This window comes from Anoplolepis gracilipes, chromosome 6 (assembly GCF_047496725.1).
Source record: "Anoplolepis gracilipes chromosome 6, ASM4749672v1, whole genome shotgun sequence".
Classification (NCBI taxonomy): Eukaryota; Metazoa; Arthropoda; class Insecta; order Hymenoptera; family Formicidae; genus Anoplolepis; species Anoplolepis gracilipes.
In genome coordinates, this window is record NC_132975.1 from 9,113,737 (window position 1) to 9,129,888 (window position 16,152).

Below are 16,152 nucleotides of genomic sequence, written 5' to 3' on the forward strand. Positions count from 1 at the left end.
CTTAGCGTATGAGCGCGCGCCGCATATAGCGCTCAGCATATGAGCGTTTTTAATTAATAGTTCAATAATTATTGCGCTAATCGCAAAATGATACAGGACTTTTATGTTCAGTTTGACTTGCTCCATCTACCCTTGAGCTATGGGGCGATTATTAACGGACATCTTGTAGATATGTATAATATTGTTTGCTAAGCGGTTTTAATTAATATTTTAATAATTATTGCGAAAATCGCAAAATGACTTAATACTTTTTTGTTTAGTTCACTATACTCTACTCACTCACGAACGTTGGCTCATTAGTTATGAGAGTACACCCTGTATATATATATATATATATATATATATATATATATATATATATATACAATAAAATAAAATTTCGAACATTTTCAGAATTTTATTCCATTATTGCATCTCAACTTGTAATTACTAATTTTTTAAAGCTTACTATTATTATTTGTATTATGTTCGTGAATCAAATCGCAAAAAGTAACCTGAATTTCTTATCACAAAACTCCTTTAGTACCTACCATATGCTGTGCTGTAATTTTTTTAAAGAAATTATTTATTGCAAATAAACAATAAAACAAAATTTAATGCCGCGTAAATTTGTATTGTATTTTATATTAAATAATTGTTATTTGTGTAGGATCCTTGATTATGTTTATGGATCGAATAAAATGTAGAAATAAAATGATATCGAAAAGAATGTGATGCTTGTTGCAGCAGTCAGCACAGTACATTAGAATATAAAGACGCGTGTCTGTTATAATCTAAAAATTGTATTGCAAGCATTTTGAAGAATAATTAATCTTCGGATTATAATAGAGATAATGCGCCATTCCGTTAAACGTAATACAGAATAATACGCAAATGTTAACTTTATATGTGTGTTCTACTGACCATCACCTTGCAAAGTGTGAAACTCTTTTAAAAGCTCACTTATCGGAATCTCGATAACACCCGTGAGAGCAAGCGCAGAACCGCAGAGTGTAAACTTTACTTAAGGTTTCTTAGCAAATTTCATTCCGGAAAGTTAACATTGCTCTTTCGAGTATGCGGAAGTGAATCAAATTAAATGTTAACAACTCTACAAAAATAAATGTACGATTGTGAATTTTTTGATGAAGCAGAGAAAGAAAATATTTTTTTCTCATATGTTACTTTTTATATTCTATAAAAAATATTAATTACAAAAAGTTATAGGCTCGATGCTCTTTTGAAAAAAGTCAAGATAATCATAAAGTTCAAGCAATTATTGTTCTTTCAATAATAGTAAACGCTATATTTACGTCATTTTTTATCAGTTATTGGCAAGTAGGGCAAAGACAAAAGGTATAAAATGAACCACAAATGTGTCACTAACTTTATTTATGTTAATGGAAACGATACATGGGTTCTACTCGTTGAAAAGTGATGTAGCATATCTTTGCGAGCTACCACTTGCTATGCCGTAAATTGGACTTTTCGCGCGTTTATACGATACTTGTCTCTGACGTACACATATGAGCGTGCGTTACAAGTGTGTTAAACGTTTATTCTATTCCCGGTCAATGCTCTAACCGATTTAACGGCAGTTAGAGCAAATCGAAACGAACCACATCAGGAGACGTGTACGGGTCGCTGCTCTATAGTCGGAGAGAAAGTCGATTGGCTGCGTGCCAACCACGTGCTGATAAAGAGATTACAAACAGGAACAACGCTTTTGTAACGATCTCGCTGCGTTACCGCATGTTCAGAATAAGTTTGCAATTCCGCGCGAATAATTGCGCATATTTGACCTTTAAGTAACTGCTTGTAAGTATCTCTACAGATCTTTTCGTGTTAATCGTTTGAAATTTTTAATGGAACGTTGGCGTTTTTATTTCTCTCGTTTTGGATACTCTTGAGACTTAGCGGCGACGTGACGCAAAAAGCGGCAGCTTATGCGACTTTTTGTACATCGCCCATGCATAATCGATATCCTCGTGAAAATGGTGATTGCGTTTAAGAGGATTTATTCGGCTTCGTCTTGGAATTTAAAAAAGTTAAAAGTTATTTGTTATGCAGACTCAGGGTTCTATCTATATGGAAAAGAATAGCGATATTCTTCTTGCATGCAAATATGCATATTATAATACGAGAAGAAAGAGAGAATGTGTTTTTAGATGTAGGAAAGTAGAAAAAATTAATGACAAAATAATATATTTTCTAGTAATATTCATAATATTACTAATTTTTTATTAATTACTCGAATTAACATAGTATTTAAAAATTATTTAAAACAGAAAGAAAATTCAATACGAATAATCTTATCACACTTATTTATATCCCATACAAATACATTTAACTTCTTTTTTAATCTTTGCTTAATTTATGTATAATAGATTAAAATTATTTCTTGAATAAAAATGATTTTTGTCTAAAGATAAAGATATATATTTCTGAATTTTTATTTTTATTATTTTATTACTTTTTGAATGAAGAACAACAAGTGAGTTGTAAATCATGAAGAATCTACAAGATTTTTCATGACAAATTGGAGGACGTTCTGAGAATTGAAACGATAAGTAAAGCAGACGATTGTCTTGAATCTTATCATCTTTCATTGTGACATGTGTAGAACGCAAAGAAAATTGGTCCAACGATTCGCTTGTCTTCTCTTTTGACGAACAGTCAATTCATATGACAGACAGACACGACTCGGTGAGAAATGATTCCAATTTTGTATCGAAAATACTTTGTATTTTCCAAAGCTTCTCGGAATTTAGATATCATATATACTTAGAATAATGAAATTACTCTGAATAAGCGAACGTGTATTAAAAAAGCAGTTACACTCAAGCGTAGCTAATCAAAGAAAATTTTATGTTAATTAATTTTTTTATTCTAAATTTCAAGTATCTTTGTAAGAAGTCAATTTTATCAAATGATAATGTCACCTAACATATATACATATCTAATTTAATTATATTAAAAAATTAGTAAGTAAAATAAAATGCTATGTGTTACTAATTTAATACTATGTGATTACTAATCGTTGCATGTGTCTCATTGTCAGATATCCATATATCAAAATATCAAAACAAGTTAAATAAATTGTATTTTGTAAAAACATCTTGTTATCGTCTGTCTTCTCGAGAAACACCACCTGAATGATGGTCACGCGCGAGTAGTCTAGCGATTTTTTTTTTTCAGACGACCGATGCACCGGGTTGAGCACCCATTGAGCACGAAAGCACGTGGTTGGTCGCGCGCCAGTGCACAGTTATGTTTATAAGAACGTATGACGGATCCGCGCGGTATTCCGCCTCGTAACGGCGATACTATGCGTGAGTTATAATATATACGTGACGACGGAGATCTTGGACGCGATGCGGCGGATATTCCGCAAATCTCCCTTCTCTCGGGATCCACCGCTTTGGCTGTTCGCCGAGAGCGGATTCTTTACCGCTCTCTCACATTGTATTTTTTTTTTTTTTTTTTTCGACGGCCGTTCAGCCGCATTTCGCAAGTCACGGACGCGACGCTGCGGCGACGAAGAATTAACGAGCGATCGCCGGCGATAAATCATTAGGACACGGCACACGAATTTCTCGCGCGTAACGGTGGTTGTGTATCGTTCCGGCTAAATGCTTTCCTTCTCGTGTATTACAGAGTCTACCGAAAGTAGGTGTCTAAATTCGTTTGTGTACGCGTCAGGTCAGATGTGAAATAAAAACTGAATTGAGAAAAACGATCGAAATGTAAAGACAAAAATTATATTTTATCTCCAAAGTAGTCTTTTTTCTCGACACAATGTTTTGATTAATTATTCGTTTTATCACATCGTTAAAGATGATATATTTAATTGAGATTTTATTGACGTCTTATGTTTTTATTCATATTCGACATTCGTTACTGCTGCCTATTAGTAATAAGAAGAATAGAATTAAACTCGTCATTATTCATTATTCAGAGAGCATGTTCATGAATAATAACAATAGCAAAAATGTAATGATATGTCACGAAATCAAGCAGGAAAGAATTAAAAAAATTTTTGAGAGAGAATTAACGATAGGAATTTTATTAACTTCTTCCGTATAAATTTCTTCTCTTTTGTCGATGGCAGATACTTTATATCCATGTGTGAATATTAAATTTCTTGTTAATAATGGTAAATATGTATGTTCAACATTTATGCTCATCAGAAAGAATAAAATGCCCATTGACCCCATCTACGTTATGGTTTGATTATTCAACGAGGAGATAGTTTACTAGAATGATATGATTGTCTCAACTTGTGCGCAAAACTAAATGGCAGCGCCTTTGTTACCTTTGCCATTCAAGCTAATTTCGGATCATTAGCGACGCATATCCACAGGTTTAAACACGAGCTTCGTCACGCGTTTTCTTCGTCCATCTTTGATTCTGTCTTCTTGTGTGCAGTATTATATATTTTATACTGTTATTATATAATTATATAAGTACTGTTATTATATAATTTATACTAAATGTTGAAAAATAACATTAATAATTTTAAAAAATAAAGTTGTATCTCTCTTTGTCTACAACCCTTTAATGAGAAAGAGAGAATTTTGAATTAATAATTTTCTCTGTAAAAATCTAGAGTGATTGTTTAAATATGTTCTTATATGTATTTGATATACATATTATTTAGTGATTTGACAGCGCAAATTTGCAACTTTATATAATATACATACATACACAATGTCGTTAAGAATTTCAATTCATTAATGTATAATCACGTACAATATATATGTAATATTTACTTCGTGAATTATCTTTTCGATTTGTATCGATGCAATTTAGTATACTGTATATAAACCAAATTTACAGATTGATTGGATACAATCTTGTGCTGATAATTAGATCTGCGTGAATACTTGAGTCTACTTGTAATTCCGCGATTGCGGAAAATGTGAATGAATTATTTAGCCGCGACAAGCGACACGTCACTCTGACGTACAAATGCACTTCATGTTTTATTCACTAGCACCATTGCACATTACGCATTATGAAGCGACTAGACGCTCGAGAATTGACATTCGCGCTCGTCGTTTCCCAGAGCGGATTACGTTCGAAACACAATAGCGAGTTATGTCGCGAACTGTTTTTCGCACGGGATGAAAAATAAATAAATCTCATCTACATGTAATTTTGCTACTAAAATCTTTTTACCAATGCTTCCGTATCGAATATCAATGTTAAATTTGATATTTTTATATCTACTTCCTATGAAAATAATCGAAATCTTAAAGTGAGAAATAGTTTAAGAAATAAAACACATAGAAGAATATATAAAAAGAAGAAATAATACTTTTATTATTTATTGTTTTTACAAGTAGGTTTGTTGTAAATGACATCTGCAAATTGATCTGTTAAATGATATTAAACCTCTAACTCGAAGAACATTACTACTTAATTATGCGATCCCGATTGAGTCTCAAGAATTTACCTAAGGCCATACGTCACAGCCTTTAAGGTGTCCCGCTGCACTATTTCTGTCGCTTTGGGTGCTGTGGTAAAAAGACGTGTGTGCACGCGTATTAATAGATTGACCGAGCACGCATCCGTGGTGACGTTGCGCGCATCGCACCATCGAAATTCAGCCAAAACCGCCGAGCGAATTTGTCTTACGCAACTTTCCCATGACGGAAGACGGTAACACGTGTTGCCGCGAGGCTCAGTACCGAGGGGAAATCACAGCTCGGGAAATCCGTGCTTTCGACTTAGGTGTAGTTTCGAGTGAAACTCTCTTGCTCTCGTTTTCGAGAGAACTTGCCGACCGCACGCAAGACTGTGCGAATAGCAAAGTAAATGATGCAAGTCGGATAAAGTCATTAACACAACATGTAATCGCACGAATTTAACGATCTAATTGTCTGCAAAGGAAAGTTATTAACGATGCTGTTTATTTCAAATTGCAGAATCACGAATATGGCGGATACGGAGACGAGCCACGTCGTAAAAGGTAAGAAAATCCATATTCTTATTGTTTATATAAATAATTTTTTTTTTTTTTTTTTTTTTTTCTTCATGTCAAAAGTATAATACGTGTATGATAATTGCACGTGAACTGTTTGACATATTATTACTAATAAAATAAACTTAAAATAATAGACTGCTCACAAAGAAATGTAATGTTTATTACTTTATATGTATGACAAAAAATAATTGAACTTTAGTTGAACTAACATTAAGTGTATCTTTATCAGAGATAATCTTGCAGTGATTCTTATCTTATCGTTTGAAACAATTTATCAATAGTATGCAAAATTTTATATGGGATTATTTAAGTGATGATTAATGATACTAGAGTATAGTATCTTGATTTTTTTCAATATGTTATCAATCATATGCCATTTCTTTGACCCATTAACATTTGCGATGCGTCGGATTGGACAATAATCTCGTGCAAATTAATGTGTGTGTAGCGATATTTGATCTCTCAATAAATTACTTTGTATAAACAGTCATTGAGATCAATCGTACACAATTCGCTCACTCAATCATTCGTAATAAAGCTATCATTGTTAGAATACTTTTATATATATATATATAATACACATATATTTTATATATAAAACTTTTTTTAAATATTAAAATTTTATATATAAGCAGAAAAATTGCATTTTTTTATTTAAGTATTTTTATTATGTAAGTTTACATGTGTTTTATAAATAATTATAATTCAATTATATTCGTCCTTTAATTACAATGGAAATGCAAATACGATGTTTCTTCCAAATAGAAATTCCTATTATTTGTACCTATTATATCAATGATGCGCTATTAAGAAAACATCCAAGCGTGAAATTGGATCCTCGATAAGTACCAAAACGCAGTCTATACATCATGTCGTTGAAAATTAATTAAAACGACATAGTTCGTCGAAGTTTGACCCATCTGTCGTCCTACAATCCAGGTATAATAATAAGAACTTAAGTCGAGCATTAAGCGTGATTCAATCTAGCACCGGGGCAACCCGATAGCGAATGATATCCGCTTCACGAATTCACGATAACTCTTTGGTAAGATAAATTCAAACTGAGAAAGAGAGGGGGGGGGGGGTAAAGCCAGTGAGTGGTCCGCAGATGCAGATATCAATGTTAGATAATCGACAAGAATCAAGAACGGAATAGAGATAAAATGATATTTATCTTTTCATGAATTTAATATTTTCAATTCTATTATATTCATTTCTGACTAAAAGAGTAAAATATATATTTTTTCTTATTTTAACGCTAGCAAAATATTTAACTTTTTTTACTATAAATATTATATTTTGTTTATATAAATATGTTAATAAATATTATAAATTTTTTGCCTAGTATCGAGAAAAAAAAAGAGAGACTTTGAAATCGAATAATAGACATATTTTTATCATCTATTTTTTTCATTTCGAGGTACGCTACATAAATAATAAATCGTATCATGTGATATGAAAGTCCGATATAAACAAGCTTCGAATAACATTGATCATATCGAGTTAGTAATTCAATTTGCATCGATCCTCGCGCTTGGATATTCTGTGCCATTAGTCGATACAACGGTATTCTCACCATTGTGCTCGTGGAAAAATTACGTCGATTGATTTTTGTGTAAGATGCAAGTCACGAAAGAATAGAGAAAGAAAGAAAGAGAAAGAAAACATATATACCAATATCAAGCGTGCAAAGTGTATCGCGCGACGTTCATCATCGGCTGGTTGCCTCACTATATAATACAAGTGAACACGTCAAATCTCGGGTAGAGATTACTTCGTTTCATTTTTCCTTCAGCCGAGAATGCGAGATACTTTGGACGTCACAAGTCTCTGCACGATGCACATGTGTGTAAAATCCACATTTTCCGTAGTCACAAATATTTCTATATATTTCATGTATGAAATATTTTTACATTTTTATATAAAACGTCGACGCAATTCTGTGTAAAATAAGTTAGTTTACTAATATCGAAATAAAATTTCGAATGCATACAAATGTGACAAATATTTTCACTTCACGAATATGATATTTAAAATATAAATAGTGTTAATAGAGGTCGTACGAAAGTCTATTAGAATTGATATTTTTCAATTTGCGCGTAGCCGGGATAATATTTCTAGTTTCAGCAATCAATGCAATTTTTACACTGCGTCAGCACAGATATTCGTGCTGCAGTCAACGAAGAATGAATTATTATTCGTGGCAGTTTTCGCGAACTCGGCGATAATCGAGACCTCGTTTTCGACTTCCGTAATTGAATTTTCAAATAATTGGAGCGTCTAATAATGAGGACGAATGATGGAAGTTCGATTTTACGCGATCGTGCAATATGCCTTAAGGTGAATTTCAATAAAGTCCTCTGTTCTCTATTCTCACTGGAATAATACGTATCAATTAATGTTTCAGAGAAGACAATAACAAGCCGAACCATGTCCTCCTCTTCACAATTATCAATCCAGTTTATCCCATCACTGTGGTAAGTTCTTCACGAGTTTATCAATTAATATTAATATGATTGTTTTTGTGTTTACAATTTGAAACTGATATACGAATAAAATGCTAATTACGTCAATGTTTTATTCGTATTTTTAACAATAGAAAAAAATTGTATTGTATTTTCATACAAACAGAAAAAAATAATATAATTTGTAAATTATGTATTATATTTTTATATACATATTTTTTTCTGAAACTTAAACGTTTTATTAAATGTCTAAGAAAGGCAATGTGAGACAGATGACAAACAATAAATAAATAAATCTATATTATTTATATAATATATATAAATTTAATCATAAAATCATGCCACTGACTGATCAATATCGTATACAAGTATGCAATGCATCCTTTTTTTGGTGTTCTTTTTTCTTTTCAAATTTGCAAACATGATAGTTGGAACAAAAAAAAAATGGCGCAATTCCGCGATGCACGAATTATAACAACGATTGAGGGAAAATATTGAAGCCAAAACCACAGAGAACAAAAGTTGGCAGCACGTCAGCCTTTTAGATTTCACAGGCCGTCGCACTGCATTTTATTTCTGTTTTGCGCCAATAATAGATGAGCTTTGAGCTCTCCCGCCGTTTCTCTCCGCCGCTTCTCGCCGACGGGTCGATGTCATTCGACATTGTTTGCCTCTGTTCGTTCGCGAATGTTCGCATAGCTATCCAGTCGCACAAAGCTCGTTTTCTTGCGCTTCTCCCGCGATCGAACCACTAATTAAAGAGCCAACTGAAGGCTTCTTACTCGCGCGATAACCGAAGGTGCTAACAATACTACGAAGTGTATCAAAATGTAGATAATGTAGCGCAAACACAACGATAGAGTTGTTTCACGTTGCAAAAATATCTTGGCTCCAGTATTACCAAACATTTATTTTGTTCCTTTATACTATATTTATGGTACCATATCAGAAATTTTATTATTTTACTACAAAGAAGTAAACGTAAGAGAAAAGAATATATAATCTTCAAATATATATTATAAATTATTATAAAATATCTTGCTTGTCGGTATTTTTAATTATAAAAAAATGTTGTGTATATGTTGCTCTATCTCTTTAATATTATTTAAAAATATATTTAAAATATATATATTATAATCAACATCTAATTAATAATTATTAAAGAAAACTTTAGCATCATATACAGGAAAAAATTACCATTGATATGTGGTTAAAATAAGGTAGAATTTTGATGTATACAAGCATCGGTTAATCTATAAACAACTTTATATTCCATTAAGAGCTCATCTTTTCAATTTAATTAAAAGCTCATCTAGCTAGAGCTTCTTCGAAGCTTTAAGCTCTCAAGTATGCTTTTAACTCTTTCTCTTTGTGTTCTCCTTTTTCTTACTTCCTCAGGATGTTTTATTTTGTAAAGCAATTATTCGTCTAACATTCTACAATTTAACGGTTTGACATTTACAAATGAATTGTCATAACTCTGCTATCCATTAAAATAAATTAATCATAGCATTTGCCTTTCTGTCTCTTGCTGATTATTTTTTATTTTCTCTCGCACGAGCTTCTTTGTATATTTAATCAGCAAATGCACCGATCAATATTTCATTTTATTCGAAAATATATTGCCGATTGGTTTTTTTATCCACTAGACAAACATTTATTTAACGAGAACGTTTCGCGGATATACGTAACTTGCTGGACGGCTTTGTGAATGGGGAATACCGCTATTTTTGGAGAATACAGTAAATTTACGAAATTTTTAGTTCTCTCGGTGCGCAATCAATAAAAACTTTATAGTAAGGGGAAAGGATGCGTATCAATGTAACGGTGACAGTTGCAGGTGGAAGTAATGGATTTAAATCTGATTTATATGCTGGTCTAGCAATTTTTTTGACGCGTGGTTACCGTTACACGCGAATTCGTTTTTATGAGGTGCAAAATAAATTGAATATTATGTTTATTGTGGAATTTTTTAGATAGAATGCACGATGATCTATATTTGTCAATGTTTATAATTTGTTACATTAATTAAAGTATATTAACGTTGTGCATAATTAATATTATTATATTGAATTGATACAATATATTTATATTATGAAACACAAGTTAGTATGTGAGCATAAACATTGAAAGTAGTATAAAACTAACCAAGCATGTAAATAAAAATATTTCAATAAAATAAATTCCTTAAGTGATACAAATATGGGAAAATACAAAAAAAGATACATATTGTACTCTATATTTTACAACAAATACGTTAGCAATTAATTAATATTCTAATATCATATGAATATGCATTTATATTATTTGACATACTTATATTTGTTTAAACTTTAATAAAACGTTTGAGCTCATTTAAAAAATAAATAACAAATTATATTATTTTTTGTCGTAAAAACTTTTGACATATGAGTTGAAAATCACATAACAGGCATTTCTTTGTTCAAAAATAATTATTACTCAAATTAAATTGCTTATTACTCTTAAATTAAATTATTATCTATTAAAGTATTTTTTTGTAATAAACTATTTATAATAAAAACTGTTTTCATTGCAAAATTATATTTTTTATGTAATCTTGCTATATGTGGTATTGTTTCAAAGGACGAAATCGAAGCATCTCTCACTGCAAGTCTCACCACTTATATTAATCATAAAGAAATCTAATTCATATTATTGCGATACATTATTGCATGTATCGCTATCTCACATGTTTGCCAATATATCGCGCTTGAAATAGTGGCAAAACACGCGAGAGTACCTCCTATCTAATTTATCGTGACGTATATGTCATCAACAGGTAAATATTTATATCATTAACGACACGCGATACTCTACATGAGTTGCATTATAACGAAGGAAGTAAACATAGAAAATAATTTTGAATAACATTCATAAATTTATTTTTTAAATAAATATTTGAGATAAAATTGATTTTTTTTAAATATATTCTTTTACGAGATTATACTCTCTTTTCACAAAAATAAAATTTTATTTATTTTTCATTTGTTCAATAAAAATTAACATTTTTCTCAAATGCAATAATACGTGTTGTACGAGAAAAAATATGATATTAAAATTATAAATTTTTAAAATTATATTACTATATTAGTATAATATCAAGACATGAACTTAATTGTGCAGTTGGATAAAAACAACTGGATAAATAACTGAATATTATATTGTGTCGTGCAATGCAAAGGCCAGATATTTCAAGATATCTCATTGAGTTGCGCGAGAAGAGTCCTGCAGAACATTGACCTTTACACAATACAAACGCTTTGTACAAAATCAGAATACACATGCTCGGGTGTAAATTCAAACGCGATATTGGTCTTTAAATAGCCGTGTGTATGTAAAGTGCGTTACGTCGTAATGTAGCATAATAGCAGTGACTGTGAAAATAAACATTTAACTAAATTATCTCAGTATATAACATGCTTTGAAGTGTACGATCTTAATAATAGAGTATGGACCATGCATTCACTGTAGAAAGCAGAAATTTATCGGTGAATACAATATATTTAATTAAATTAACATTTAATGTTTTGATAATATTTTCGAAAGGAATGTTATCGCAAAACGTAATTTTATAATACTTGTTAGAGACAATTATACAATTTATTTATAATTTATTACATATATGTATATTAGATATGTAGAGGGAAATACACATTAATATTTCATATTAATTTTATTAAATATTTTGATAAAATTTTTTATATTTAATAAAATGATATCTCTTCAAAAGACGTGCATAAATTGAAATTATAGTGTGTTTAAATAAATCAATTATGTTATATTCTCGAAAGAAAGTTTCGTTATTTTATCTCATTTTGGACATTAAATTTCAATAAATGGATTGCAGGGTTATTAAATTTATATCTCGCGTAACTACACGCATTCCATGTCGTTTACGTTGAGAAGAGTAATATGTATATGTATATGTTTGCTTGCATTTAGCAACTTGTTACATAGAATGCGGAAATAAATTTTCGCACGCTTTGACTTTGGCAATAACACACAGGATGATGTGCGACAGCTTGCTGGATTTAGATTAATGAAATAGTTATTTCAAGACTCTCGATTCCAATCCTAGCCGGAATTTGTAATGCGATCTCGACATATATTTCTGTCTAGCAAACTTGCAAATTGGATTATGGAGATATAAAAAAGTCGCATATCATACGCTATATCTTTATAAAGAATTAATCATTTAATTTAACTAATATGATTTTAGATGTAAACTAACAAAATAATAATAAACTAATGAAAACTTTAGCCGAATTCCGGACATTGATTTGTCGAAAACAATCACGTATTTATAATATCACTTACTACGATATAAAATAGGGCAATGGCTTTATTGATTTAATTACATATAAATTTTCAGATAAATTGAAGTAAATAATTAATTGTTTAATATCATAATATAATATTTAATTACGCGGAAATCCACATGTCAGAAGATACAATTTGTATTAATTTTAATTTTATTGTTATTATTGTTTTGTTTATTTTCGGTGTTGCCGAAGAAAGATTGACGAGGAGAAGGTATATATGTAGGTATAAAAAAGTGTTCCATGCCACGGTCGGGAACAATAAAATTGCTCGGTGACAAAATATTCCTGCATTTGTCCAAATCTATTTTGTTTGACACATGAAAAATATGACTTTTTTGATAGCGAATCATTTAGGTTTCAAAAATTTATCTTACATTGAAAAAAGAATTTATTAAAATGAAAGCTTCTAAAAGGAAAAAGGATATCAGAGATTGTTATAGAGAACTTTATTATAACTTTATCATAACTATGATAATTTCTTTTGTTTATTCTTTAAAAACTAAGAATTTTTTACAAAGTTGTTGGAATAATTAAAGTCACTTATTAATAACTTTTTTATGTCAAAATGTATTATTCTGTACATGCGTGGTAAATATATATATATATTTATAAAATTAATTAGAAAAGGACATACGAGTAAGTATTTGCATATATGAAATTTTGAGACAAAATATTTCTAAATTTAGGTAAAGATACATATCGTGATAATAACTCGGATAGATCATGTTGACATCAGGATCGGCTAAAATTCTCTTAGGATTCTTCTCCCAAGCGTAGAAAACTTTCGACACTCTAACATTGCATAGAAGTAACTTTAGACCATAGTTTTAGTTCAAATAACGTTAACTCAACATTTACTGACAGTAGTCAGAGGTATTCCTCAAATTATTCTCGTTATTCCCGTTGCATACGCGACATTTGTGTGCTCGCGTGTAATTTGCATCTTATCGTTACGGTTGCTCATTCGGCAACTCAATTCGCGCTCACGTCCGAATAATTCTCGGCGGATAAACTTGCGATCTCCAGTGATGAAATGGTCACATATCCCATGATGGAGTTCTCCCTCGCGTAGAAACGACACGTGGAAATTATATTCCCGCACGGGGGACAACGACACGAAGTTTCGCGCATCGAAACCGGTACGCGACACCCGCGTGAACGTCTAACGTATTTAATGTCCGCGACCTACTTTCCTTGTCTCCGGAGAGAAAGCCCGCCTAGATGAGTATCTCCCTGTCTGTATTCACTGCCAATTCTCAACTAACTCGTATTCGAAACTTCCTAAGAACGGATGTAGAAGCAAGCAGCCATCGTTAGAGAATCCTGGCAGATCCTTCTTTTGTCGCGTCAGATGCGCGTCTAATAAACCTTTCTTCGTTAACGATGAATTAATTGAGTTTTCGGAAAACTTGGCGACAGAATGGTAGGATAGAAATGGCTGTCAGCGATAGTTCGCATCTCGGAGTACTTGGAAAGATGATTCCCATCACTTTGACGTTGATGTCTACTTTTCATACTTTTGTTCCTGCCTTAATTGTTTTATTTCCTGATTCCAACTTTCCGAAAAAAAAAAAAAAAAAAAAAAAAAGATTATACGCGATTAGTTTATGTGAATTATGTTTGCGCAAATTTAGAAGTTATAACTATCGAAAAAAATCATGAATAGTAAGTTGTTGAAGTGAAACAAGAGTCCAAATTGCGTATCATTAACATAATATTTTTCCGTCTTTAGAGCCACTGTTTCATGCATATAAAGCAGGCTTATTCTCCCTGTCATTATTTCGAGATGCTCGTTCGTCTCATCGTCCCCACACGATTAATCACGATATTTCGAGCCGCGAATCTCTCGTAGCATATATGTCTCAAAATAATGTTACATTCTACTATCAAGAATAACCTACGCGTACACATCGTATGCGGTGTGCACACGTGTCATAATAATCCAGTATATTCTGAGAAATATTTCTATGCAATGTATTCATAAACGAATCTGGAAATGTCGTCGGTATATTCTAAAGAAAATCACCTATATCTCGGAAATCCGTGGATCCATCTTTCACATACGATACGACGAGAGAAGCACTTGAAAAGATCATTCTTTTTAGTTCTTCGCTTTTTTACGACATGTGCTTTTTCACGTTATTGGAGTTATTACGTGTGAAGATATCACGAATAATTTAACTCAATTTATCCGAAATTATATATAATTAAATCAATAAAACTACGTTTCATATTTATTATTTTTTTAATAAATGAGGGACATACATATTTTTATTGTGAATTAGATTTGTCCATCTCTCATTGTCAGTCAACTAAATAATACATAAAATATAAGACTACTATAAATAATATAAATAATATTAATTACCTTATCTGCAAGAGGTGTTAATTACGCCCTTAAAGCAGGTGTAACGCTTTTAATGATAGAAATAGAAATCTGATCACGAGATCGAATTTCAATGGAGGAAAGAGGAGGCAGGTAACATTACCGCTTAGTTTTGATAATTGTTCAATGATGAACACGATCGAGAATTTATGCTGCACAATTATGTTACCGTTATCGGATCATTGTCTGCGTTTAATCGCACATTTTCATTTCACATTCGTGCTGCGTCGCGTTTCAAAGTTGATACTGTTGAGTCACAAACTAGTTCAATCAATTTTATCGAATTGCTGGGAAAATCTAAAAACTATTTCCATGTCACGTATGTGCATCTAAAAGTCAGGGAAAAAACCACTAATCGCTTTACACATGCATGCAATTAAAAGAGAATTCATCAATTTTTTGTGTAGGATTTTGCGTAAAAAATAGCTTTCTTTACACGTGAAGATAAAAATTTAGAATGTTTACCACACATAGTTTTCTTCGGTATTTAAATATCTGGTTTTTTAATAAAAATAAGACAGAAATGTCTGGTCTTTTTGTCTTTTCATTAAAGTTTAATATCAATAAAACTTCATGTTATCTATATATCGGTATATTAAAATAAAACTAGATTTATTAGAGAAGCCATATAAATAGAGTTCCGATTTAATTTGAAAATTCAATTAACGCTTTGAAAGGATATGCGACTGCTATTAGCAAAAGGGTTTCTCAGCGCCTATAGAAAATTTAACACGTCACGAGACTTAAACTGTATCTACATATATATCATAGTTCAAGATAGAAGTGATTCTATTGTAACTATTGTAGAATTGTCTAGACATGTCGTATATTGTGATCCTCCAAGTGATGCAGTTATAGTCCTTCTAAGATTGTTTAATAATATCTTGCGAAATTCTAAAATAACTATTATCTCAACCTTGGACTATATAATGTATATAAGCTCTCTTTTTAGTGACCTTCAATAATCAAAATTTAATGTCAAAATTTATT

The 16,152-nt window shown here is 31.3% G+C and overlaps 2 protein-coding genes across 3 annotated transcripts in view; one reads left to right on the forward strand and one right to left on the reverse strand.

Annotated features, from left to right (window-relative positions):
* LOC140667334 (uncharacterized) overlaps positions 1-16,152 on the reverse strand; it is an 82,363-nt gene that overhangs the window by 29,579 nt on the left and 36,632 nt on the right. The gene's annotated exons all lie outside the window — the stretch shown is intronic.
* Sm (heterogeneous nuclear ribonucleoprotein L) overlaps positions 1-16,152 on the forward strand; it is a 147,027-nt gene that overhangs the window by 15,485 nt on the left and 115,390 nt on the right. For both annotated transcript variants that reach the window (XM_072895196.1, XM_072895197.1), the window contains exons 2-3: positions 5,910-5,953; positions 8,376-8,445. In XM_072895196.1, coding sequence (XP_072751297.1) covers positions 5,910-5,953; positions 8,376-8,445 — 114 coding nt within the window. The remainder of the gene's footprint in view (positions 1-5,909; positions 5,954-8,375; positions 8,446-16,152) is intronic.